Source organism: Panonychus citri, unplaced genomic scaffold (assembly GCF_014898815.1).
Source record: "Panonychus citri isolate SS breed McGregor unplaced genomic scaffold, ASM1489881v1 Contig00092, whole genome shotgun sequence".
NCBI classification, from domain to species: domain Eukaryota; kingdom Metazoa; phylum Arthropoda; class Arachnida; order Trombidiformes; family Tetranychidae; genus Panonychus; species Panonychus citri.
Genome location: NW_026515497.1, coordinates 1,120,652 through 1,148,044, shown reverse-complemented (window position 1 = coordinate 1,148,044; position 27,393 = coordinate 1,120,652). Strand labels below are relative to the sequence as shown.

Below are 27,393 nucleotides of genomic sequence, written 5' to 3'. Positions count from 1 at the left end.
AAACTAATTAGAACACTAGTGACATCTAGTTGTGGAAATTGTTACTATTTTCTTAGTTCGAATTCGAGAAAAAATCGATTTAAAATCGAAAATCGAGTCGGTTTTCAGCGAATTCGGTTAATGTTTTACGGCGAATCGGTAAAGAGAAATCCCGGTAAGTCTTTTGGTAGAGAATTTTGTTCTCACTTCTTTTTATTTTCAATTCTTTTCACTTGTTCAACATTATCTCTTGGATTCGCCATCAAAACACATAAACATAAACACCCACCCTCTTGTAATCATTTAATTTGACCAGTGAAAACAATTCTTTGCCTCTCCCTTCATAGTAAATGTATATGAGTGTAACAATTAAAGAACAGTTTAAATGACCAAAAATCTTTGGTCAAACAATAATCACTAAGCCTGAAAGAGAGAGAGAGAGAAAGAAAAAACCAGAGGGAAACACAAAAATCTCTCAACATCAATTGTCACTTATTCTATTAAATTGAATTAATATTCTAGTTTTAATTGATCCATTGATTAGTTTGTTAAAAAGAAAACCTCAATCTGTGTTTTCTTGTTAAAATCTTGTGAATAATCTCATGTGTGTGATATATCAAAATTTTCTGTGCATTTCAATCGTTAACTTTTTGCCTTTAACTGGATTAAATTAGGATTTATTCCAATCAAGGACTAATTTCCATTGTCTGTCTAAAAATTAGGCTTTTAAATCCCCTCCCTAGTGTTAAACTTTCTGCAAAAAGAAAACAACAAAGTACAAAAACAATGGAAACCGATGGATCAACAATCCGAGAAATTGAGGTGATCAATATAACCCGAGAGGGTCACCCGGCAGCCGATCCAAGCCAATTCGCCCTGTTAAAGGTTCTTGGTGAAGGTTCATTTGGTAAAGTGTATTTGGTGAAGAAAACAATTGGCCCTGATGCCGGAACCTTATACGCAATGAAAGTCCTTAGAAAAGCAACTTTAAAAGGTGTGTTGATAATATTATCACTCTCTCTCTCTCGTTTTCTCTCATTTGACTTCCTGTTGCAATGTGTCAATTATTGAGTTGATTGATTATTCGATCATTGATCGTTGTAATTATCCTTGAATAACATCATCATTTTGAAAGAGAGAAATCAACAAGTAGGCAAATCTTTTCAGTGCAATTTGTTAGTGGACTTTTTCTAGTGGCGATTATCATTGAGATTATATGATTTCTAATTCTTTTGATTATATTAATTTGGATGATGACATGAGGAGAATGAAGAACAATTTACATTATTGATTCATAGAATCAAATATCTCTCTTCTTCTTTTCTAGATGAATTGAATTTTGTTTTTCTATTTCGCAGTTCGTGACCGAGAACGAAGTAAAATGGAACGAGATATTTTAGCCGAGGTTAATCACCCATTCATAGTGAAACTTAATTACGGTAAGTTGATGGTGAGAAAATTATGTGATTATGGTGGATCCAGGAAGAGGAAAATGATGATTAAGAGATGAAAAAGATGATGATGATGATGATTCAATATTCAATTATCTATGTACAAACTATTTTTCAAAAGAAAAACCTAATTTCAACTTTGTTTTTTTCTTCTTCATCTCATTGAGAAAATCTCATCTATTCATGCTAAGAGATATTCATATATTTTCATCTTCATCTCCATGAAAATGAATGACAACATTAACTTTTCGCTTTTTTATTCTTCTTCTTCTTCAACCTAACAAAAGAATCAAAATCAATTGGCTTGTCTTCTAGATGATGATAATTCTTAGTTTACAGCTGATCATCTTCTCTTATAATACATCATATATCATGTTTCCTTTTCTTCCATCATCATAATCTCTTTTCACCTCTTTCTTTTTCTCTTTACTTTAGTTTTGCTCATTTTATCATCTCTCTCTTTTCAGCCTTTCAAACTGAAGGAAAACTTTATTTAGTTCTAGATTATCTGCATGGAGGTGATCTGTTCACAAGGTTAAATCGTGAGGTAAATAACGCTGACAATCATTATTATTAATATAATATTATCATTACAATCAACATTTATTTTCTTACCTTTTCCTTTTCCTCTAAATCTCCTCCTCTTCCTTTGCCTCACTCATCCTTTATATTCATCTGATTTTTGTATATTCTTATTAATATAATCTCTCTCTCTCTCTCTCTCTCTGTATCATTATCATCACCATTATTTAGGTTATGTTCACAGAGGAAGATGTCAAATTTTACCTTGCAGAACTTGTCCTTGCTTTGGATCATCTTCATTCACTTGGAATAATTTACCGAGACCTTAAACCTGAAAAGTTAGTCATCTTATGGTTTTTTTGTTCCCTTTTTATTGTTCCATCATTAATATTACATGTTATCAATTTGATTATCATTAGATTAATTTCTGATTATTCAATTTCCATTGGAATTAAGAATCTCAATCATTTCAGATTTATATCTGTCTATTTAATCCTTTCTCTATCTCTCATCAATTTCAATGCATGATAATTTATGTTAATGAAGTTTAGATTGAGCATAAATTGATGATGATAAGTAAATATCATGATGATTTAACCTTGATTAATTTCTATCTTTTATTCTCATCTATTTCTCTCTCTCTCTCTTTTCCTTTCACATTTCCTCCAGTATTCTCTTGGACTCTGAAGGTCACATTAAACTAACCGATTTTGGCCTAAGTAAGGAATCTCTTGCTGAGGTTAAAACATATTCCTTTTGTGGTACAGTTGAATATATGGCACCGGAAATAATTAACCGAAAAGGTCACACAACGGCTGTTGATTGGTGGTCATTTGGTGTTCTTATGTTTGAAATGTTAACCGGAGTGTTACCCTTCCGGGGTGGGTCAAGAAAGGAAACAATGCACCAAATTCTCAAGTAAATTTAAACTCTTCTTTCTCAAAGACTACCCTGTATTTAGATATAATATAATTTCCTCTTTATAATTATATTACTAACCAAACGAAAAGGTTCATCACTTAACCTAATTCAATTTCTATGGTTAACTTAAGATATTATTAGCACTTTTCATTGCACTTAATGAATTGCGAACCAATCAAAACGTTCACACATTCACACAAAAACACTTAACACGCTTTTCTCTCTTTCTCTTTCTCTTTCTCTTTTATGTTAAAACCATAAAAAACACCTTTTTTGACACGCATCTTGATATCGCTATGAAGAGCACGGATTGCGATGCCACAATATTTAAGTGCACAAGCTCAGTGTCTATTGCGATCTTTATTCAAACGTAATCCTGCCAATCGATTAGGTTCTGGTCCAAATGGTGGTAGGGATATTATGGATCATGCATTTTTCGAGCCAATTGAATTCGACAAGTTAACTGCAAAGGAGATAACACCACCATACATTCCCACCGTTGCTCGTGACGATGATCTATTTCATTTTGATCACGATTTAGTACATAGAATACAAGCAGGTAAGAAGAATACATATTCTAAAAAAATACATAAGAATACGTACAAAATCAACCTTAATAACTAATCGTTTTAAAGTTTATTTTGATCATTTATAAATCCGAAAATGACTTATATATTTTTCTATTTCTTTTGTGATAGAGAGAGACTTTGATATATGTTCTTTCTCAAGTCTACTTGAGTTCATTTTTGAAAATTTTCAGATTATTCAGAATTTTGAGATTATCTGTCAATTATTCTCTCTCTCTTTCTCTCTCAGCCACTTTAAATGCACATAATTTACATAATCTGCTAAAAAGTTTACTGTATTTCTTTTTTACATCCAAAAATTTGATTACCATTCTAATTCTGATTTTTACATGAATCAATCTTTAAATTATCTTAACTCTCTCACATCAACTTACACACTTATTAAAGACTCTCCTGGAGTACCTCCTAGTGCCAATGCCCATGAACTTTTCAAAGGATTCAGCTTTATTGCTCCAAGTCTAGTTAATAACCATGAAACCGATATGGAAATTGATAAGATGGTAAATGAAGCTTCCATAAACCTTACCCTGCATCTCAAGCAAACCGGAATCATATCTAAATGCATGGGTAGATCTCTAGTTGAATATGAATTTTGCAAAGAATTGGGAAAAGGTTCTTTCTCTTATTGTAAAATGTGTATTCACAAAGAGACTAAGGTTAAATACGCTGTCAAGGTAAGAATTAAGCCTCTTATTACACCTTATTCTAAATAACCTTGACCTCTCTCCCTCTTCTACACACACTCTCAATTCTGATCAACTCATAACCTTGAAGAGCAACAAAAAAATCAAGACAACATAAAATGAAATTTGATAAGAAAAATATATTGGTAATCATTATTGGAAATCCATTTGTAACCTTTGCCTGGAAAAAATATGAAATTTTTTTTTCTCCAAACGAAATTGAACTTATTGAACTTGCAATTTTCAAATTCTGAAAATATAATCTCATGTTTGCAAATCACTCAAATTTGGAGTAAAAAAAAAGTCTCAATCTTTTGCAATTTACTCATGACAAGAACAAAATCTCAATTTCGATTATCACCTAAGCAAAGGTTATTCAATCAACAAGAATTAAACTCTTCACTTATTATCATTAACTTTCACTTTTAGCTGAAATTACGATTTTTTTCACTCTCTCATCAACTCCCACTCGATTCTTTCTCTTCATCTTCTTTCCAAATACAACCAATCTTATACTCATGGAATAATAATCATGATGATCTTTATTTTCTCTTCCTTATTCTCATACAGATCATTGATAGACAGAAATTTGATTGCTCCGAGGAGGTTGAAATACTTTTGCGATTTGGTAAACATCCTAATATAGTCACTCTTCATGATGTTTATGAGGATAGTAAATGTGTTTACTTATTCATGGATTTCCTTGAGGGTGGTGAACTATTGGACCGTATACTTTCAAAAAGAAGTTTCAACGAAAAAGAAGCCAGTGAAGTTCTTGAAGTTATTGCGGCAACTATCAAATATCTTCACGAAAATGGGGTATGCATTGAAAAAGAAAATGTTCCATTCTATTTACCATCCTCATCTTTTATCCTTTTTTCATCTTTATCCATCAATCTTATTCCTTTCTCTTACTCCCTTGTGTCCAGCATCTTCACATCAAGTATCCTCTTTTAAATATCATCATCATCATTTCACTTTCTCTCATTTTTTTTACACACTACATTTACCGTTATCTCATCATCTTATTTATATAATACTTTGTTTAGGATTTGATATGTTAGATTGTATTATTATTGTAATTTTTTTTGTCACAATTTTGGACAGAAGATGATGTTGCAAATGATGAGGATATTTCTATTCAATTGAAATGCATGATAGCAAGAAATAATATCTCATATTCATTTCAATTTATCGTTTAAATTGAAAAGATTTTTTTTTCTTTTTCATTATTTTCTATTGAGAAAAGTTTACAATTAACTTTTTACTACTTTCAAATTATATTCACTTTACATGCAAACTTTATAACAATAGTATCAAATTTACATGTTAACCATCAATTGAATTGATTCAGTTTATATTTATTTTTTTTTCAATCTCTTTTCCTGTTGAACAAAAAAGCAAATTATTCTGATAGTTTATTGATTTATGTATTATCATTATCATCCCTGATTATTATCATTTTCATCTTGATTATGATGATAAATTTACATTAACTGTAATACCAAAGGTATATGATTATCCATGTGAAATAATTTATGTGTTAATGTTTACCTTGTTGTTGTTGTTTTCTATTTTTTTTCACTTGCACGATACATTATTTATCTTAACTAATTCATGGTTAATCAAATTTTGTTCAGATATTTAATCAATACTAAATAGTAAGTGAATTAATCTAATCACAGTCTAAATCATCTCTCTATATCTCTTTAATGTGAATCCCATTAATGGAAGTAGTTGTTTCTCCTAAGGGAAGTTCTGGAAAAAAAGTTCTGTCTTTTCAGTAGAAAAAAACCAAAGAAGAGAAATATATAAATTGTAATTCTATTTTTAAATTTTCTCTTTTTCAATCTGACCTTTACCCCTTTCTTTTTGTTTCATTCATTCAGAATTGTACATTTCCATTGATTAATGTGATTCTTTTTCCTCTCTCTCACTTTTTTTCTTCAGGTTGTCCATCGCGATCTTAAACCATCCAACATAATGTACGCCGATATTTCGGCTTGCCCACAATCAATAAGAATCTGTGATTTTGGTTTCGCCAAACAAATGAGAGCGGGAAATGGCCTTCTCATGACTCCCTGTTACACCGCCAACTTTGTCGCACCCGAGGTGCTAAAGAAACAAGGTTATGATGAAGCTTGTGATATATGGAGTATGGGTGTATTATTATATACAATGCTCGCTGGGTATGTTAATTACTTTTTTAATTAGTTATCTTAATCATTTATTTACTATATATTCCTCTAATTAATCAACTATATAATTTAAATTTTAACTTTCTAACTGGATCACATTTATTGTTTACCAGTTAATTATACTAATATTATTTGTGTACCTCTCAAAATGTTACTTGAATTTGTTGATATATAATGATGATTATATTATACGATAAGTTGATCATTGCAATAATTAACATAAGAGGATAGGAAAGTAAAATATTACTTTAACTTATTCATGATGATTTGTAATGAGTTACATGAGATGATGTTGATTACTTTTGTTTTTTTTCTTTTACATCAACTTTGATGTTTTGACATGTACACACATTCATTCATATATTAAACACATACACGATGTGTTTGAATTTGTATGTTTATGTTTCCACTTGCATTTGTTTTTATGAAACTTTATCATTGTCGTAATCATCCTTCATGATGATGATGCTCTTATAATGGTTTTATATCTTTACACAGTCAAATAGACAAAGATTACTGAAAGAACTTACTTGCTGAAAGAAACACCAATGATACTCATGAATTGTGTCTCAAGATCGAGGTTGAAAGAGCCTCGAACCTTTTAACTTTCAATATTATTACATGTTTATTGAGGTCATTTGAAAAGACTTTTTCATAATCATCATCATCTTTTTGCTCATTCTCATCATTGTCTTCTAGCATCAGGTATATTCTCATCATCAAAAACTACAGTAACTACATTTTCTTGCAAAAAGATTCATCTAGAATCAAGAGCTGCAACTATTGGTTAAATCATCCTCATCCTCATCTTCATCTGATACTTCACTCACTCTCTTGATGTAATTTTGCAAACTATTATTTAATAGGTATTTTTTGCTACCTCTCACTCACTATTACCTGATTGTCACTCATATTCAGCCTGAACTGATTCAGATTATATGATTGTATCATGAACAAGATGAAGATGATGAAACTTTCCAACCCAAAATTTGAAACCTTTTTTTTTCCTTCTCATGTTTAAAAAGTATCTTATTACTTTCAGATCGATATGTATGAAAATGAAATATGATAAAGATGATCAGGCAATCAATTTTAGTTTACTATACAATCATTTCTTGAAACAATTTGTAAATTGTTGTGGAAAAAAAATATTAATTTATATCTATAATCCAGGATAATGCTATTAAATGCAAATTTAATTGCAACCAATTAATTGATTACAACCAATATCAAATTATCACCTGTTCTTATGTTATATTAATAAAATTAACAGCAAATGACATAAAAACTCATTGATACACATGACACTTACAGTGAACAATATACAATTGTGAATATAAACCGTAAACACAACAAACTATCAACTTAATTCATGAAATTAATCATTTTCTATTATAATAACTGTAATTGTAAATGATTATCAAAGTAACCAGAAAATATACAGAAAGGTAATGAGTCTGTTTTTCATCATCTCCCTCTCGCAATTTTTTTACAACCACAATCATCATCATCATCATTTCTAACTCATTCTCATCTTTTAGATTCTCTGTCGAGAAAAATATTCCCATTGCTTTGTTGATAAATTATCTAATGATGATAATAAGAGAAAAGCAATTAATGTAAAAGGAAGCCCTGAATAATATTATCTTCAATTGATATAATCACATGAACATTATATTAATATTACGATAAAATTAACAAGGTAAACAATAATTATTACAATGTTGTTGTTACTCAGCTATAAACACAATTATAAGAGGGATAATTGTTATTTTAAGAAGATAATCATTCTGATGATTATCTTGTTGATAATTAATTAACTGGTGTGTGTTTATTGATTAAATTTTTATTTTTCTAACCATACAAATTAAAATATTTATCTAATAAATGATTATACTTAATATCAATTGAGATCTTATTGATTTTTCTGTTCAATAAGAAAATACTATCATGATAATGATGATTAAAATGGAGAAAAATTTTTCTTTTCTTCAAGTATTTTGTTCATCATCCATCTTCTTGTAATAAACATTAGTCTTTTTTTTGTTATTGTTTATCATCTTCACCATGTTGACGATTATGATTTTTGTTTCCATGCCCTTGACTTGTAAATATTATTATCAAGGAATCGTCTCAGCTTCTTGACAACCAACCCTTGCTGTGGGTTAGCTTAATTTTGACTAAATCGTTGGAAAAACATTAGTAATTGCTACGAGTTTATTACATGATGATTTAATTCTGATGGTTAAAAACACATATAATCAAATGACAAGTCTAGCTCAGTGGGAGGAGGAAGTGGAAAGGGAAAGGTTGATAGCTAAAAGCTTAACTTGCATCAATGTCAATTCATCTCTCTCTCTCTCTCTCTCTCTCTCTTGCTATCTTTGTTGTATCCAGAATTCTATTACTTTTCTTTAATTCGTTAATTTGATGATTATCATGGTTAAAATCAGCTACTTTCACTCTCTCTCTCACTTTTTCTTCCACTGAAAAATAACACATCTTCTATTTCTTAAGCTTATATACTTTCTGTCTGCTTTCTCTGTCTATTTACTTTTTTCATCTCTTTCTCTATTCATTCAATTTCATTTTCAAGAAACTCCTTATAAAAGCATCATTGAGGATGAGGGAGAATGTGGGAGAACAATAGTTTTGGTTATATGATGATGAAAGTAAATGTTTCCACTTTCCTTGTTCATCGGCCTTGACCCAGAAAAGGAAAGTTTTACTCATCTTCGATTCTCACTCCTTTCATGCTTCCATTCCTTCTTCTTTCATCCTCATCTTTTCCTAAAAAGATTTTCTTTTTTCTCTCTCACATACACACCATCAATATGATAATAATAATAATAATAATAATTTGCAGTATGTGGTTTTCTGAAAGCTGAATCATGAACAACCATTAGTTTCTGAATCTATTGCATTTTCACTCATCGTTTATTACATCATCCTAATACTTGAGAAACTGTATCACTCTCTGGGAGTTTAAACAGAATGATGAAAAGAACAATTTTCATCATCATCACCAGAATTTATCTTCTCTTCCCTGTCTTTCTAACTTCCAACATCCTTCAAACATTCAACTTATCTCCATTAGTTAACTGATCATAATAACTATTCAATATTATCCTGGTTCAGTTTTTCTCGATTATAATATGGTCATACCTTTTCCCTATTTCTCTCTCTCTCTCTCTCTCTCTCTCTCTCTCTTACTCTATGATGATGAATATCCTTGAGATTCAAATATTTGTTTTGATTTTCTGTATTAATCAATAAAATAGAGATGAGGCTTTGATGATGCAAACAAATGACTGGTCAATTGAATTGCACTCACTGATAAATGGACTATGCAATTTATTTCCTAACAGTTGATAATAAATTTCATATTCTATCTGTTTCTTGTATATATTTCTTGTAACCTGGAAAATTGTGTCTAATATTCAACTGAATTCACCCTGAAATAAGATTAACTTTGAATGATTATTGACCCTGAACAATTGGTGAAGATTGTAAATACTTTTACTCCCATTGTATTTAACCTTGTCTTCTCTTAATCTTTACTATTCTCTCACTTTGATTATTGACTTATCGTTATTCCCTATTTTATTATTGATATTATTACGACTCCAATGATGATTATAATAACGGTTAATTGTTATGATAGAAAACAGAGTTTGCAACTAGATTACTAATCTTATTTTTGCCATGATTGAAACCTTGAAACGTTCATGTACACATATAACAAACATTATCTATACAATTTAGCTGAATAAACTTTCACCCTAAACATTGATGAAAGATTCACAGATCCCTGAGATTATCATTAAGCTAAACGATAAAATTGATTATCATAATATTCAATTGAATGTACTTTCTATGTGTATATATTTCATCATTTATATATACACAAGAAATCAGCAGCTTACCCAATTCAAATTAACTATATTACCATTGGCAATCATCTCAATTAAATTGCAAATTAATTGCAAACATAACTGTAACTAAATCTTAATCCAGTTAAACTTGCAACTCTTTTATCATTCACATAGAAATGTTTATTTGCATAATTTTTCATTCACACAATTAATTACCGTTATGTTTAATACTAGTTGAAATTATAATTGTTTCTGATGATTGTTTAATTGTCTTGGAAAACTTATAATAATAATAATATTATTAAACTCCCTGTTTATATAGTTAACTCCCAATTTGATTGTAATCAAGGTTTAAAATACAATTAAGTTGATTGCTTATTCTTTATCAGGCAACTTACAATACAAAAATTAACATTATAATTGTTTTTTTTTGTTTCTTGATTGTAATACAAAATGTTGATGAATTAATACATTTCGTGCTTAACAGTTGACTAATTGTGATTATCACAATTTAATGAGAGCAATTTAATTAGTTGTAAGTAAAAATAAGCGGATTCTCAATGTTTTCAGCTTTTTTTTTGTACATGTAAAAAAAAAGCTCACACTCATCATTTGTTTGTGCTAAGTGATTAAATTAACTGTAGTTTGAATGTTGATTGTTTCATCAATTGCAATTGTCAATAAATTGTCGCTGATGACAAGCCTTCAATAAAAGGGATAGCCAATGGTCAATCAGGTCACTGATGTTATTTTTATCAAACCTTGACCCAAACAGTGATATTTGATTAGTTACAATAAATTTATTTAATCGATTAATAAAATCACTTTGTCTCAATTTAATATCACAATCAAGTTAATCATTTCATGCTGTTAACCTGATTTCCCTCATTTAGTTATTGTTTCATTAGAAATTGAATTTGTCTATTAGATTTTCATGATGAAAATAATAACAATGAATTAATATATAAGCCTCAGGATATTTGAAACTTTTTTTTTATCTTCATCAAACTGTGATGATTACTTTTCATTAATATTGTTCATCAGCAGCTATTATTAATATTATCACCAGGCAATGACAATTATAATCATGTCATGTTATTCATGGTCATGATGTTGATGATGATGATTAATTGAAATCATGATTTAGTAATTAGTTGTTAATAGTTACTCTATATGATTACTAGGATTAACTTTTATTTGATTATCGTTGCTATTTACAGGATTAACAATGTTCAGGGTGTGAGTTTATCTCTCTCTCACTCTCTCAATGATTAGATTAGATATTTATTGATTTGAAATTGATTATTGTTAGATCTCCAATTGTGATGATAATTTGCTATATTTAATTATGAATTTAATACTTTGCAATCAATAAATTGGTGTAGTACATGATAACTTAATTACTTTGATACTAAAATTGTGATCATTGTATCTTAAAGTGAAATTTGATCACAATTTATCAAATAACAACAATACTTTTAATTTTATTTGTCTTAATTAACTTATTTAACTTTTAAATTTAACTTATTTTATTTATTTAAATTCATCTCAAATATTAATATTTATCTGTAATCAACAAGATTTAGTTTAGCAAACATTGATTAAATTAACTTGTGCTGATTGTGTTAATTGTGATGAATTTCCGTGAGATCAATTCAGTGCAATTCATGTGCAATCCAAATGAATTTGATTAAGTGTTAATCCTATTGGGATTAAGATCAAATAGACGGCTTGAAATTTGTAACGGCCATGAAAATGGTCGAGGCCAAAGTGGTTGTCGTTAGGACGAAACATGGTGTCAATGTAAAAATACCCATGAAAGTGAAACCAATATCTTTTCTGGTCAATCGATCATAAAATGAGATAATCTAAGTGAACAGAATCCAAATGAAAATTGATCAATTTCACAAAGCGATTAGATTTACTTGTGAACTTACCTCGTCTCGATATTTATCCGACCTGACAGGTAATGATAACTCATAAAGTGTCTCCGAAGGCTTGAAGCATTTATTATGCAAATCGATTGCCTTAATTGTTAAGATAATAACAGTTAACGAATTAACAATTGCTATGATCATAAATTTGTCCTCAGATTCTAATCTATAAACTATCTTATTGTAAATAATGGATAGATACAAGACCAAGAATGACAAATAGAGCCTCCCGATTTCGCAGCGCGCGAATCGTTCAAAGTTATTGGTACTTCGTATGGTTTGACTGTGAAATTGACGAAGAGAGAGAAGCTCTGGTATTGAAGTGTCATTCTTACATTTCGCTGATTTTAACTGCTCGTTAAAGTGAATGAAATCAGCGGTTAGCAAAGTGATACCTTCGAATAGAAGATTGAACATGTAAATATGAGCCACGTATGTGATATTCGATAAGATGAATAACATTAGTTTTTCGACAATTTCTATGACATCTTTAATCGAGGATTCCATGAATGGAACATTATTCGGGAGTATATGCGATAGTACGATAACATGAGAGATTATATTTCGAACAAAATCAAATAGCATTACCCCGATTCTGATGAATCGATTACGTTTAAGATAAGCTAATACAACGAGGTCAGTGTGATTTCGAACGGTCAATTTTTGCTTCTCAAGATGAGACCAGTTGATAATGAAAACGAAGGTCACTCCCTGGATTAGATATAATAAGAAATCGCGAAAAAGTCGATTCACTCGAATATAATCTAACGGGCCTTCTTCGAAAAATAGATCGATCAATAATTTGAACACGAAGAAGCAACTTACGATCAATGAACACACCCCACTGAATCGTAATATCGACTTGTGTCTATTTACTATTCGCTGACGCATCGTAATGTTGTCGATGTTGTTTTCTGAACAGTTCATTAACTGAATTCTAATCAAGTATTATGTTGATGTTGCCTGAGCCGATTATTGAGATTATCTAATTTTTTTATTCTGTTTGTTGTCTGTTTTCTGATTGTTGATTTGATTTTCAATTAATCAATATTATTTTCTCACTGTTTGATTGATTATTTTTGGTGTTTTTTACTCCATTGACAATTAACAGTTTGATATTTTCGAGCCATTTAACTTTGTCCATTACCATTTAAATGGACAAAGTTTCAATAATCAATTGTTCATTTTTGATAAATTGATTTATTAAAGTCTGTTAATTATTGATTAAATTAGTGAAGAAAGTTTAAATTCAAGATGAAAGTTAATATTTTCAAAGTAATCAAAAAAGTCTTAGAATGATTATCATTACAATTAAAGTTTAAAACGTTGATTGTTGATTAATAAAGAGAGTTTATAGTAAAATCATTTCACTTTGATTATGATGATTAATTTTAATTGTATTTTCATCAATTACAGTCACACTCCTTTCGCCAATGGTCCAGAAGATACTCCGAATTCAATATTGGGTAAAGTTGGTAAAGGTGAATTTGACCTTAAATCAGGTAATTGGAGGAGAGTCTCGGAAACAGCCAAGGTAATTAAAATCTAATTAACTGCTAAATATACTCAGTAATTTGATAATCATAAAAATAACCGAGTAACCAACTCAAATTGATCCAAATCCAAATGTTAATTGACTAAATTAACACATGAATTAATTAATCTTTTTCATTGGTAAAATAAATACAATAGGATTTTCTCTGAGCATTTAATTACATACAATGATTATAATTGGATTATAATTCACTTTATTTTAAAATTATTATTATCCATTAACAGTTTGTTAGTCCAATCTAATAGTTATTCAAAATGATTCAACTTGATTTAATTGTCTTCTAATTGTTTTTTTATATCTCTATTCAATAGGATTTGGTCAGTAAAATGTTACTAGTTGACCCAAAGATACGTTATCGAGCCAAGAATGTACTAAATCATGATTTCATCCACCAACGTGATCAATTATCAAATGAAAGTTTATCTCATCAAGAGCCAAGTTTAATCAAAGCCAATATGGGTCGAGTATTTGAAGCTGTAAATGTCCCACCGCCGATTAATCTTGAGCCTGTAAATCAGTCTAAATTAGCGAAAAGACGAGCTGAAAGAAAATCAAATCGTTCCCCTGAAACGTAATCCAATATAAAGCCAAAAATAATAGTTCACAAGAGAAAGAAAAACAAACAAAAAACTTAATATTATATTTTCCTTTTCTGATGAATTTCATGATGATAACACCGAGAACATCAGCCCGATGAATTAATATATATTTCTTAAAGTATTCAAACATTTCTGGTGATAATAATGATGATAAAGGTAAAGAGGAGGAGATGATGATCAACTCGAATCAAAATGATAATGTCAACAAGCAATCCTACAAACCGGAATGATTGATTTTCTGCTTATCAAGATAGAGGGAAAAAGTCAAAGAGATTGGAAAATATCAATCTTATCAATAGTAAAGACAAGTTCAAGATGATTGAGATGATCAGGATGATAAGGATGATGATGAAACACCAAATTTAAGGAAAGAGGATCTTGGATAAACCCTTGCCGATGATATTGAGAAATAGCAAAACGCAATTTGATTGAGAAGCTTAAAAATCAATGGGATTGATTGGAGAAAAGGTTAATTGTTATCATCATCATCATTACCTGTTTAATTATCACAAATCTTACTCTCTCTCTCCCTGTTCAAAAAAAATGGATCTCAATTAACTATTACATTTACGATTGGCCTTCTTACTAAATGATTAACAACTATAAATAATTATATATCAATAATATATTTAAATTTATAAATATTGTAAATTAATAATAACCCAGTTGAATTGCCGTCACAATCAAAGCCATGCGATGATGATTATGCCAAATGCAAATTTAAAAAAGAGCCACAAAGATAATTATCATTCATTATGATTGATAATTATTATTAATTACAAATCATTAAGAACTAATTTACTTAAATTTGAACTTCATCTGATTCTCAGCTGATTTTTGATCTTGAAAAAAAAATCAAGTCAACGGATTGATCTTCATCTTCATCATCTTCATTGATTGTTTTTACTTTTTGTATCTCATCATCTCCCTTTACGCATCATTATCATCATCATCATCATCAGCATCTTCCTGTGTTCAAAATCAATAGACTGGTGATGATAAAAATCCACTTGTTTTTACATCTTCCAAGAAGATAACTCACTAAATTAGCATAATTACATTTCTCCAACCACCAAGTATGAATACTTTTAAAGATGAAGCTAACAATCAATTGTCAACAATTAACTATTATTTGATTGTAATTCTAATTAACTCTAATTCAGCACCAAGGAAACGATCAGCATCTCATCATCATCGAGAAAAAAAAACCTTAATCATTTTCATTAATCTCTTAAACTATTATATTGCCATCGAAACAATTTAAACTAAATCATTGTAATTATCTTCCATTGATTGTCATTAATCATCTCACCTTCATAACCCAAGGAAAAGATCAAGATGAACATACACAAAAGTCCAACAATTAACTTTGATTCGTTCCCCGTTTATATATAATAATTATCATTATTTATCTTTAATCATTAATTTGATATTATTTTTTGTCTTTTTTAATACAATCATCAAAATCCATCTCTAACTAAACCGGAAAAGGAACCAGAAACATCATTATATTAACTCAACAGATATAAAATGTATTATAAAACCATAGCCTTAATTTACTGATCATTAACTAATCGCGACAATCAACTCAAATTTAATCGAAACAATTACAATTGTTTCAAACTAAAAGGATTCTAGAAAATGAAACCAAAATCTAATCCAATCGACGATATTATTAATTAACTATAATAACATGAACACAATTAACAATTTAAATTTGGGTTCTTTCATGTTTGTCAACAATTAAAATGTCACAAATCAATTGACGATCATCAATTGTCATGTAACTAATCTGGATTAACTTTTCATCTGTTTCATGGGATTTTAAATTGTAATTAAAAGTGAATGTTAACCAAACATTGATAATCATCAACATTTAATTATAATTAATGATGTTTAATGTTAATTTCAAAGGTCAATTAATTATCTGGTTTCTGGTTAATCATAATTGATGACGAAAAATTGAAACAACAACAAACCGATAACAATTTACCCTTGATGACAATTTGGTTGTTAATTGTTGTTAAAAAGTAACCATGATTATAGTTAATTGTTTTTTCGGTGTCACTGATTTAACTTAATCAACTTTTCATCGCGTTGATCTGATTTTAATTGTTTTCTCAACTTTAGAACAAGTAAAAAGTTGGTTGAGAAGAAAGAAATTGATTGATTAAATTGTTCACACACCGCACGAATCAAACACAAGGTAATTAAATAAATTGTACGAAAAATTTGAAAACAATTTAGTTGAATATTTTTTTTATACGTTTGCTTGGGTTGTTTTAATTTTTTCTCGTCGCTTGTAATCAGCTTTTTCTTTTAATTATCTTTTCTATTTTGTTTGTTTGTTTGTTGTTGTTTTTCATTTCTCTCGTTGAATCTTTTTTTGCATGGTGTAAATGACCAAAAGTTGATATATAGATTGAGATGTGTGTTGAATTTGCGTTTGTCTTTGTTGTTGATTTTGGTGATAATCGATCACAATTAAAGTAGAATCCAAAGTGGAAAAAAAAGTGCAAAATCAATTTAACAAAATTCAATCTTTAGATGTTGTTGTTGTTGTTGTTTTGTCGCTGTTTTCGAGAAAAAGAAAGATCAAAGAAAGAAGAAGAAAAAAAGAAGACACAAAAAGTATGGATGAAAAACAGAATTCAAATCTCACTTTTTTTTCCAAATATTTTCAATGTTTTTGCCTTGATAATTGTGATGACACAAATGATGACGATGATGAGAGAGAAGTGATGATGATAAACATTATGATGACCAGGGGAAGTGAAAGAAAGAAATAGAGATAGAGAAAGATAGAGAAAAGAAAAGATAGAGGGAAGGGAATAGAACAAAAGATGAGAAGAATCAAGATCATCAACATCGGTAGCAAAAAAAAGTTAGATGTTGGTGGTTGTTGGTTTGTTTTGTTGTTGTTGATTTGTAGTTATTAGATTTAAATCAGTATACATAATATACAGCATTGAAAGTAACATTTTGTTAGTGAAAAAGAATTTATTATCTACGCATCTTAACGCTATTGGAGAAAAATTCTGCGCAGAGAAAAATTTTGCGTTCAAATTTCACTTTCTATGCTGTATAATTATTGACTTTTTTTATATATGAATACTTGATAGAAAAAGGAGGAGAGGAAGTCTAAGATAAATCTGTAAAAAAAAAAGAAAAAAGAGAGAAAACAATTAGTGGGATATTTTGTAACAATTGTATATGGATCATGTGTGTGTGTGTATGAGAAAGTAAGAGAGAGAGAGAGAAAGAGAGAAAGAGAAAGAGAGCTCATGTGTATCTAAAAATATCTTTCCAAAGGCTTGATTTGAATTCAAAAACTGAATATTTAAGAAAACAATGTTGGACAAGATTATCAGGCTAATTATACTTGGATTATCAGTGACTTTCGTCTAGTCTATTACCAGTGTACATTGCAAAGTTAAATGGTAATTTAAAATACATCGTTGTTGATTTTTTGTGTTGAGAGATAAAAAAGCTTAATAATGGAAATCAACAATAATCATTTTTAAACATAATCCTTAGATACACATAAACCATGAGTAGATTATGTTGGTGGTGAAGGTTCAACTCACAGCTTGGTGTTGTCCCGTTTTCAAATCTCTTTTGAATCTGATCGTAGGTAAATTTTACAAATGTATCATATTGCTCTGAAAAAGGGAGAGAGAGAGAGATAGTTAATCACCGATGTTTTAAATAGACTGATTACTGTTTAAATTTACCTGCTAATTTGCTGCTTAGGACTCGGTCATATTCTTCTCTAAGCGATGTTTCCCTTTCTTTAAGGAGTCTCTCACATATAATTGTTACTTGTCTAAATGTGAATAAAGGTTGATCACGGCGAGATGGTGATAGTAGTCCAAGGAAACTTGAATTTAAACTTTGACCTTCAGTTGACGTTGAGGCTTCATTTCTGTAAAAAAACAAGAACGGGAAAAAATAGTCGTCAGTTTATAAATCAATTTATATGGGATGTTAAAGAGCATTAAAAGATTGAAGTGAGAAGAGAATCAACAATGAGAATACTGTGTGTGTGTGCTTCAATGTTTATAAGTATAGAATCCACATACTCATTTGAATTATTCTCTGGATTGGGTGAGTTCAGCATGAATTGATTTCCACTACTTGAGTAATACAACTGTTTCCTATTCTGTAGTCGTTTCATTTCATCCTTAATATTAGCTGCGATAGTTTCTGTAAGATGGAACAAAAAAAGAGACAGAGAAAAAGAATAAATAAGACAGGATATTAATTTCGGGTTTAAAAGTAATCAATGTGTATGTGTGTGTGTGTAAATATAAAAATTTCAAGTTGGGTAAGAACATGATGATGATGATGATGATGATGGGTATGTAATTTTTTCAATAGGGAAAGAGAAAAGGAAGGAGAGAGAATCAAGGAGGGAGAGAAAGAGAGATAGATAGAAAGAGAAGTGATACTAAAGAGGCAAGGAAAAGAAAAAAAGAAGACGTAAAGCCAAGAGGCAATAATAAAGTAAAGAGCCAAAGAGAAGAAGAAAAAAATGAGGAGAGAAAGAGAAAAAGGCAATAGAAATAAAGAAGGAAAGAGAGTAATAGATGGAAATAGAGACTGGAAAAGAAAGAAAAAGAGAGATAAAGGTAACACACAATACACTTACCTGGAGACAATTTAGGGTGTAAATCAGCAAAGGGTGAAGCTTCCTTAGGTCCACTATAAGCGGTGGTATTATAATTATGATGGACAAGACATCGTTTCTTAGTTGGCCTCGCACTTGATACAACTGGAGTGCTACTTTGTGAGGGTGAATTCAATGGATCCCATTCAAGGGATCTCTTTATGGCCCCACAAGCCATTTAAAATTTGAAATTTATAGTATATATATTTACACAATCCTATTATAAATGTTACCCAAGGTTATAGGTTTTTGGTTTGTTGGAGTTGATTGTTTCTCTTTCTTTCTTTTTTAAGGTTTGGTAATAAATTGAAAAAAGAAACAAGATCTGATTGTTTAAAGGTTAATCAAAGGGATTAAAAAGAGAAGAAACAAAAAAATAAACTAATTAAACAAGAGAGAGAGAAAAAAATGAAGAAAAAGGTGATTTTCACTCCTCTAGGAGCGACTCCAAGCGGGAGGGGTTCGTTATGACCCTGGCGCTTATTTTGATTAGGAGCGGAATATAATCTTTGATTAATTCGATTATTTCTCGTCAAGAATCTCACACAATTAGATGAATTTCAAGATTACTGCTGTCGATTATCATGTATTCGTTGATTTCCCAGTCCTCAATTATTTCTTTCAATTTGTTCATGACGAATTTGTTGTTTTCACTTCCTGTAAAGAGTACGTATGGATGAAAACCAATTAGGTTACAACAAGTTTGTTCATTTAAATTGTCAGTAATAACTTTGGAAATTTGATCAATTCTAATCGTTCCGAATTTGAGGGCGACAATTGTTAATTTTTCATCATTTACAACTTTAGTCCAGATGTTGTGTGGAGGTTCAATCATATTACTTGAGTCACTAAAGAGATAAAAAACTTTGTTGATGTCATTGATTTGAAGTATTAACTTGTCGCTTCGAAAGTTCATTTTTGATTAAAAATAGTTTTAAAGTTTTACTTTTGAAGTTACGTTCAAAGTTCCAGTTGTTTATAAACTTAAGCATTAGAGGGCAGCTGCTGTAATGTTGATTACTAAAGGGTTGTGAACATTGATGATGTTTGTAATTCTTAGTTGCCATTTTTAATTTAGTAATGTTCTCTATAAATAGAGATGGATATTTGATATCTTGAGTAAAGAATTTATTTTCCCTCGGGAACCACTCAAACAAGTATTTTGGCGCATATTGTCTGTAGAGTTGTGATTGAATTCGATTAATTTTGTTTTGGATAATCGTTTTTAGATTATGTTTTGTAAAACTGGTTTCGTTTTGAAGAGTATCGAATTGCATTGTGATTAGGCATTTTCTTTTACTGGGTTCATTAATTAGTTGTATGTGTATTTTGTTTTGGTTAGCAATGTAATTAACGTAACTTTCTATTAATTGCTTATATTTTTTGTTGAAGGTAATGTTCAAATCATAAGACAATGCAGCTAGAGTATCTATGATTCTAATTAAATTGTTAACTTTAAATTGTTTATTATTATTATCGTAATGGGAGTGTTTGTTGATGTTAGGATACTTGTTGATTTTAACACAAATTTTTTCATTATCAATAATAATATCAGTGTATATGATTTCATTTGGTTCCTTTTTGTTTAATCTATTATTCTTAATGTAAACATGTTTAATTGGTTTTATCCAGTTAATTATTGGAAAGTCATTGGCGTCATTATTATTGTTTAATAAGCAAGTTAATATTTCACATAAATAATTAATTGTGGGGTTATTTATGTTTAGGTTATGAGCAAACCAAAAGGATATTGCCTTCTTGTGATGTAAGGAAGTAAAAATTATTTTTAAACTAGTAATAATAAGTAATTTAATTCTATATTCGTATAATTTGTTATTTCTAAAAGGAGAAAAGCCCAATTGATGTAAATATGATGAGAAATAGGAATCAATAATGATTTTACTTTGTGTAATTTGAATATTGGTTATGTAATTTTTAACTTCGGGATTAAAGTATTTAGTTTTAAGGGAAGATAATGAGAAAAGGTTTGTGAAACCTAGATAAGTAGCAGTTTTAATCTGATAATCTTCTTTAAGGAATTTACTTTTGCTCGGATTGATTTTTAGATTAATCTCTTTAAGTTTGCCTCGAAGTCTCTCAACAGCTACTTCGATTCTGTCATTAGTCATAATGAATATGTCGTCGGCGTATGATAGTGTGAGAGTATTGTGATCATTCATTTGTTTGATTGTATCATCGATGCCGATATTAAATAGTAGTGGAGAGATCGAGGTCCCTTGAATTATGGCTTTATCATCATCATTGATCTTAAATGACCCATTTTCGAAAGTTCTAATTTTTCTTTTTTCGAAAAACTCGAAAATCATTTCCATCGTTTGGTCACAGACTTTTTTATTAAGTTTTCTGAATATTATATTTTTGTCTATTTCGTCGAAAGCTTTGTTAATATCAATGGTAATTACTGTTTTAAAATTTTTATAATTATCCTCAATTATTGAGAGTAAGTCAAATCTAGATTTGTTTTGTAGAAAGGCGAAGTGAAATTGGTTATCAATGATATTATCAATATTGCTTAATATTCGTTGATATAGGATTTCGTCTATTAATTTGGTTAGATAGGATTGACACCTTATCATCCTAAAACTACCGTTACTTTTAGGGATTAAGGTGCCTCCACTAGTTTTCAGAATTTCAGGTATATAAGTACTTTTGAAAATATCATCTATTAGATTAATAATAGCTTCCTGGTTAAGTCTTATAAATTTATTCCATTTATTATAGTTGTATGGATCGGCTAATCCTGAACTTTTATCTGTTTTAAATTTCTTAATAAATAATTTTTCATTTTGATTAATGCCTGCCTTGTATTTAAAGGAGTAGTTGACTTGGTTAAATTTGAGGGTTTCTAAATTCATAGGTTCGTTGGGAATCATATTGTCTAAACTGTTTCTATTTTGATTGATTCAATATTTTTCCAATGGTTGTTAATGTCCTGTCGTTGATTGAAAGGGTTTTTTCCTTGAAATCTGAATTTAATGGGCTGACACATTATCTTATTGGTTGTTTCGTTGATGTCTTCATATGAAATTTTCTTAATTAGGAAGTCATAAAAGCTTATTTTGATTTTATTCAGGGGAAATGATTCTATGTAACCATTAATGATTCTGTGGTCGCTTAAATTGGTATCAATCAGTTTAATTTCTGTCTTACTTTCAAAGTTGATCAGGATTAAATCGATGATTGTCTTAGTATTAATTCTTTTGTCCTTTCTTGTGTAGTTTTCATCTCTTGATTTTAAGTTTATCGATTTAAAGTGAAAATCATTGAAGAGATTATTAATTCTTTTGGTTAAAGATTTGTTGAAATAGATCTTTGGTTGGTCACACCACAGTTCCGTTTCATAATTTACGTCGCCAGCTAGTATGATTGGGTAACTACCGATGGAGTTTAAAATTTCCTCTAGTTGATTCCAAAAATTTTCATTTTTGGTGTTGTGATTATAGACAGCAATAAAAAAGAAGTGATCGTGATAATGTCTTGCAAGGCAAACTATAATGTTATCGTAACTGTAGTTGATGTTGATTTTTTTAACGGTGGTGGGCAGTCCTAAGGCGATTTTGTTGTTCTTGTAAATGTTGATAGCAAAGTCCATTCTGTTGGTTAGCTCACTCATAACTAGAATATAGTCATTTTTACTTTTGAATTTGTTGAGAACATGATTATAAGTTTTAGTTTTCTTTGTAAGTTAACAACTTTTATAAACATAGTTAAAGTAATTTTGTTTTGTTTTTGGAAAAAAGATGTCAAAGAGAAAGTTAAATGATGGTGATTTGTTTGAAGGTGAAGCTTGTCGAGATCTGGAAGCCTCTCTTTTTGTGATTGAAAAGTATATGACCAAATATGAGGTAGCTATAGTGAGGAGATGATAAAAAATTATGGTGAGCAAGACGTTGCTGAAATGGTTTCATTACTTCGGGATTTTCTGGAAAATGATGAGTTAAATTTGTTGGATGACACCAAGAGGAAGATGATAATTAATTTTATGTCACTTCATGATCATTATGTGGCCGTGGATGTTCAAGAAGAGGAGGATCGAAATCCCCTAGAAGTTGGCTCAATTGATATGAGTGAAAAAAGGACAAGAAAAGATTACGAGAGTAAAATTTTCTTACGTTATAACGTACACAGTTCTAAGGAAAATTGGTTAAATGTCGAGGATCTTCCTATCAGACCTGTTTTGTTATTGTTCTCTCTTGAGGAAAGTTCATTTGGTCCTGATATAAACGCCAGATTTAAAGTCTATTTAGAGAGTCATCCAGAGTTGGTTTCTTATATTGATGATGTCAAGATGGGGAAATTTTGTTTAAAAATTTATGTGGAAAAGGATGAAAATCGTTACTTCTTGAAGGAGAAGTTTCTTTCACATGAAGATTTCATTAGAACTTTCTCATTGAAGTTTCCTCAATTGAGTGACCCGTTGATAAAATTAGTTAATTGTCATATAGATCAGAACGATGATGAAGAGAAGATGAAGATATGGATCAAGAATTTATTTTTATGGAATAGATGGAGTGAAAGTCTTCGTGTTAATTGGAAAGTGAATCTTTTGTCAAGAGGTTCTTTTTGTAATGTTCTCTTGCAGGTTGAATCAAGAATTCGTGTTCTTATAGAGGAAAGTGATGGTTACGTTAAGACACCGAGTGGCAAGGTGGCTGTTGTTGACTATATACCAATTTTGATGTGTCAAAATTGTTGTCGATATGGACACAAAAGAGAAAAATGTTTCAGATTGACTTTGTGCGGATATTGTTGTTCTGGTCATCTGTCCAAAGATTGTCGATTACGTTTAAAGTTGGATGAACAAAATGTCCTAATTGTGGTAAGGAGGGTGAAAATGCTTTTGATAAAGTGTTCAACATATCAAAGGTTATTGGGAGCTGAATTAGAGCGTATTAATCACCGATACCGTTATGTAATCTTTTAAGAAATTGTGAACTTCAAATGAGTAAAAGCTTTTTCCATAGTGGTTTTTTTAATGCAAGCTCAAAAATTTGAAGTTCCCTCTAAATAAGTGTTCCTTTTATCACCATGGTGATAGTAGTAATGTATTCATGAAAAGTGTCTTTGTTTACAATTAAATAAAATTGAAAAAATTTTCATATATTAATTAACTATTCTTAAAATTAATTTGTTGATAGTTATAATTGATTAAAAGGTGTTCAATGGGTAAGTTAAGCTTTTCATAGTTGAGTGAGTAAATTGTTATGATTTTAATCTCTTTTCTTTTGATAGATGAAAAATTGGATCAAATGGCTGTTAATCTAATGTTGAGTAATGAAGATTTAATATGTTCATATGGTGGTCAAATGGAGCTTCTTTTGGATTTACAGGCTTATGAAGGGCCTTTGACAGAGAGGCAACAAAGGGTTAAAGAGTTGTTTAGTTATAGATTAGATGACGTTGTGCCAAAGAAGATCCCTAAGCATATAAAGCCTATGGTATTGGAGGTAGATTATGTTCGTCATTGGAGTCTATTGGTTAGATCTAAAGGAAAAAAGGTTAATCGTGGGAATTACGTTACTTTAAGGGATTTGGCCATGAAGTTGAAGGAGAAGGAGTTCTTGGTGGATCAAGGATGTTCTTGCTTAAAAATTCGTTTTTCTAATCAGCAAGAGAGATGGATAAGTTATCAGCAATTGGCATCACAATTTCCTCAGTTCGATTGGCATATACCTAAGCTGGTTAATCCTGTGGTGAAGTTGTTAATATCGAGATGTAATGGGGTTAATCACTACGTGCGAAGCGGTGAATTGTTGACTAAATTGGCTCAGGAAAATTCTTGGTTGGATAAAGATCAAGTGAAAGTTGAGTTTTACATTTTCAAGACTAATCATGACATACTTTTATTGAGTTTGACACCAGAAATGTATAGCTTAGTAACTGAAATGGAGGAGCGTTATTTATTCTTGGATGGTAAAAAGTATCAAGTTTATGATAACTTGAATATAAAGTTTTGTATTAATTGTAGTCAATTTGGTCATTTGGAGAAAAATTGTGTGAATGAGCCGAAGTGTTACAAATGTAGCGAATCTCATACTTTTTTAGATTGTTCATCGATTACATTACTGTGCCCTTCATGTGGAACCAGGGGACATTCAGGATTGGACCGTGCTTGTAAAGTGTTTATCTCAAGAGTAAATTTGGCTCTGGAAAGGATTAATTTCAATTACAAATGTTTGATTTTGGAACCAGATTATGAATCTTGTTGATTTCGCGCAAAAAAATTGAATTTGGAAAAGATTCAAAAGGTGGAGCTACAAAGAGAAATGAGTGAAGAAAGGTGTATTTCCGTTGACATTTTGTTTTTAAGTAAAAAATAATTCTTTTCATTTTCTTTTGATTAAAAAATGGAGTCTAATTATTTTGACGTTTATTATTATACTGATTTGAGTTTTAATGTTGAATTTAAGTACTTTGTTCTTATGTTGTGCTCATCTAATGGTCAACACCCTTCATCCGTAAAAAGTTACGAGTTTATTAAGCAAGAAGATAAATATCGAGTGAGCTTGGTGATAACTGAGAAATTCAGGAAGGTTTTGGCTGAGAACAGTATGTATCTTTGTTATAAAAACAAGATTCATCCTGTTTTTGATGCTCCTTATTTTATTTCAAGCAGTGAATGGGCATTCCTTCTTCTTCCTCAAGATACTAAAGGAAAATACTCTTCAATAAGATTGATCTATCTCGAAGTTTTCCTAGAGTTAAGAGAATCTGATTGTGAGATCTTCCCTAATGGTACGAGGAGGATCAGTTTAAAATGGTGATACCGGAAGTGCCACCATTTTAAATGGCCAATAACGAATAAGTGTCTCCATCTATGATCTATTTTTGAAGTGGGAGCTTTTTTTCAAAAAATTGGTTCATTTTGTCGTTTAATTGGTGGAAGTTGTTTGTAGTTTCATTTGATTTTTAGATTGTGATTTTGTCTTTTTGTCTTTTTGTTTTTTATTTTATCTTTGTTTCTTTTTGAATTTATTTTGATTAATCAAAAAATCAAATAATAATGTCTATAAAAAATTACTCAGTGAAGGTAAATTTCGGATGTTTTTGCCCATATCGATATTGGAGACTTATACCTAATCCTGATTACTCATTAGTTGATATGGAGAAAGAGTTTGAAAGAATGGGAGAGATTTTCATCAATCGAAATCTAATTAAATTGTATTCCGATGATTCTTTTGGTATAAGTATTTTTTCTTCTAATGTGACCCATTTTACCGAAATCTTAAAAAATGAAGATTTCGTAAGTGATGTGGTTCCAATTCCTTTTCTGGATAATGAAATATGTTTTTTCAAACCTGAAAATGTTGTGTCAATGGAGCTCATGTTAGCAAAAATGGCCGGTTCAATTGGATTACCTGGTAATAGTTTAACATTAAAGGAGGTGAAGAGGAATACCATTGGAGAAATGGTCATTGTTAAGTGTGGTTTGTCAACTTATAAACTGCTCCATCAAGCTAGTGAGTAATTTCCCTTTGTTTTAAGTAAATTAACTTTCTTTCGATCTAATTGGCTTTTTAATTCTTGTTCATTCTTTTTAGGAATGGGATTAACTTATAATGGTAAGACTATTCACTGCTTTGATAATACAGGGGTGTTACAATGTCCTTTTTGCAAGAAGTACTATAATGGAGAACACGAGTGTAATCTGGACGTGATCTGTCGTAATTGCGCTAGACCTTTTCACGCTTTGGAATGTCGTCGAAGACGCCGTTGTTCCCAATGTGGTTTGGTTCATACGCATTCTAATTTTTGTGATCAATTGTTAGAAATGGTGAGAGAAGGAACCGCACAATTTCAAGTTGACCTGACCAACATTTATTTACACAATTCGGATGTTTAAGGAGCTTTAAAGATATTCATTTGTCCATTAAGAAGAATAAACAAGATTCATCGAATTTATATTAATTAATATTTTATTCATATGTCCTTTAACGTATATGTCTTTTAATTTAATTGTCTTTTAGTTTACATTCTTATTTGAAAAATCTTAGGGTATTTTTGGAGGTAATAACAAAATTTTCATCTATTGATAGATTTTCAGAGTCACAGGATATAAAATTTACAATTTTGAGTAGGTTATAGTTTAACTTACATAATTCATTTATAGTTAGACATTGGAAGAAGAAGTTTTCCAGATCCAAAAGAACAGCTATTTGAGAAACTTCTTCGTCAATTCTGATCCAAAGGTTGTTGGTTTCAAACATCGGCAGTTTATTGGCATCTCCTTGAAAAACAATTAGAATTTCTCCACCAACTAAGTTGATGGTAATTTGGTTATTCACGAAAATCATTACGATGATTACCACAAGAGACCACAAGACTAAGCTGATTAAGAATGAAAACAAAGATACAAAAAGATTAACAGAAAAAACCAAAGTAACAGTAAGAGAATCAAA

The 27,393-nt window shown here is 30.0% G+C and overlaps 2 protein-coding genes across 3 annotated transcripts; one reads left to right on the top strand and one right to left on the bottom strand.

The window, feature by feature from the left end:
• Nucleotides 1-165: 165 nt before the first annotated feature.
• On the top strand, nt 166-15,722 carry LOC128387557 (ribosomal protein S6 kinase alpha-2-like). 2 transcript variants are annotated; one of them, XM_053346762.1, is made up of 11 exons: nt 166-973; nt 1,338-1,418; nt 1,898-1,977; nt 2,184-2,290; nt 2,622-2,870; nt 3,176-3,432; nt 3,848-4,134; nt 4,714-4,962; nt 6,094-6,332; nt 13,567-13,684; nt 14,017-15,722. In XM_053346762.1, the coding sequence occupies exons 1-11, from the start codon at nt 766-768 to the stop codon at nt 14,278-14,280; spliced, it is 2,139 nt and encodes a 712-aa protein (XP_053202737.1). In that variant the 5' UTR covers nt 166-765; the 3' UTR covers nt 14,281-15,722. The 2 variants fall into 2 exon arrangements, with proteins under 2 accessions (XP_053202737.1, XP_053202738.1); XM_053346763.1 differs by having other exon boundaries at nt 834-973; nt 1,307-1,418.
• Nucleotides 15,723-16,546: 824 nt separating this feature from the next.
• LOC128387563 (akirin-2-like) lies at nt 16,547-19,387 on the bottom strand. Its single transcript, XM_053346768.1, has 5 exons — nt 18,956-19,387; nt 18,387-18,510; nt 18,039-18,229; nt 17,892-17,966; nt 16,547-17,456 (listed from the first exon to the last, which is right to left on the bottom strand). The coding sequence occupies exons 1-5, from the start codon at nt 19,149-19,151 to the stop codon at nt 17,446-17,448; spliced, it is 597 nt and encodes a 198-aa protein (XP_053202743.1). The 5' UTR covers nt 19,152-19,387; the 3' UTR covers nt 16,547-17,445.
• Between the last annotated feature and the right edge of the window lie 8,006 nt (nt 19,388-27,393).

Coding starts and splice junctions, on each gene's coding strand:
- LOC128387563 (XM_053346768.1), bottom strand. CDS start 19,151: ATGGCTTGTGGGGCCATAAAGAGATCCCTTGAATGGGATCCATTGAAT. Junction 18,230..18,386: donor CCAGAGAATAATTCAAATGA/GTATGTGGATTC, acceptor GTTTTTTTACAG/AAATGAAGCCTCAACGTCAA. Junction 17,967..18,038: donor CCTAAGCAGCAAATTAGCAG/GTAAATTTAAAC, acceptor TCCCTTTTTCAG/AGCAATATGATACATTTGTA.
- LOC128387557 (XM_053346762.1), top strand. CDS start 766: ATGGAAACCGATGGATCAACAATCCGAGAAATTGAGGTGATCAATATA. Junction 3,433..3,847: donor AGTACATAGAATACAAGCAG/GTAAGAAGAATA, acceptor CACTTATTAAAG/ACTCTCCTGGAGTACCTCCT. Junction 6,333..13,566: donor TTATATACAATGCTCGCTGG/GTATGTTAATTA, acceptor CATCAATTACAG/TCACACTCCTTTCGCCAATG.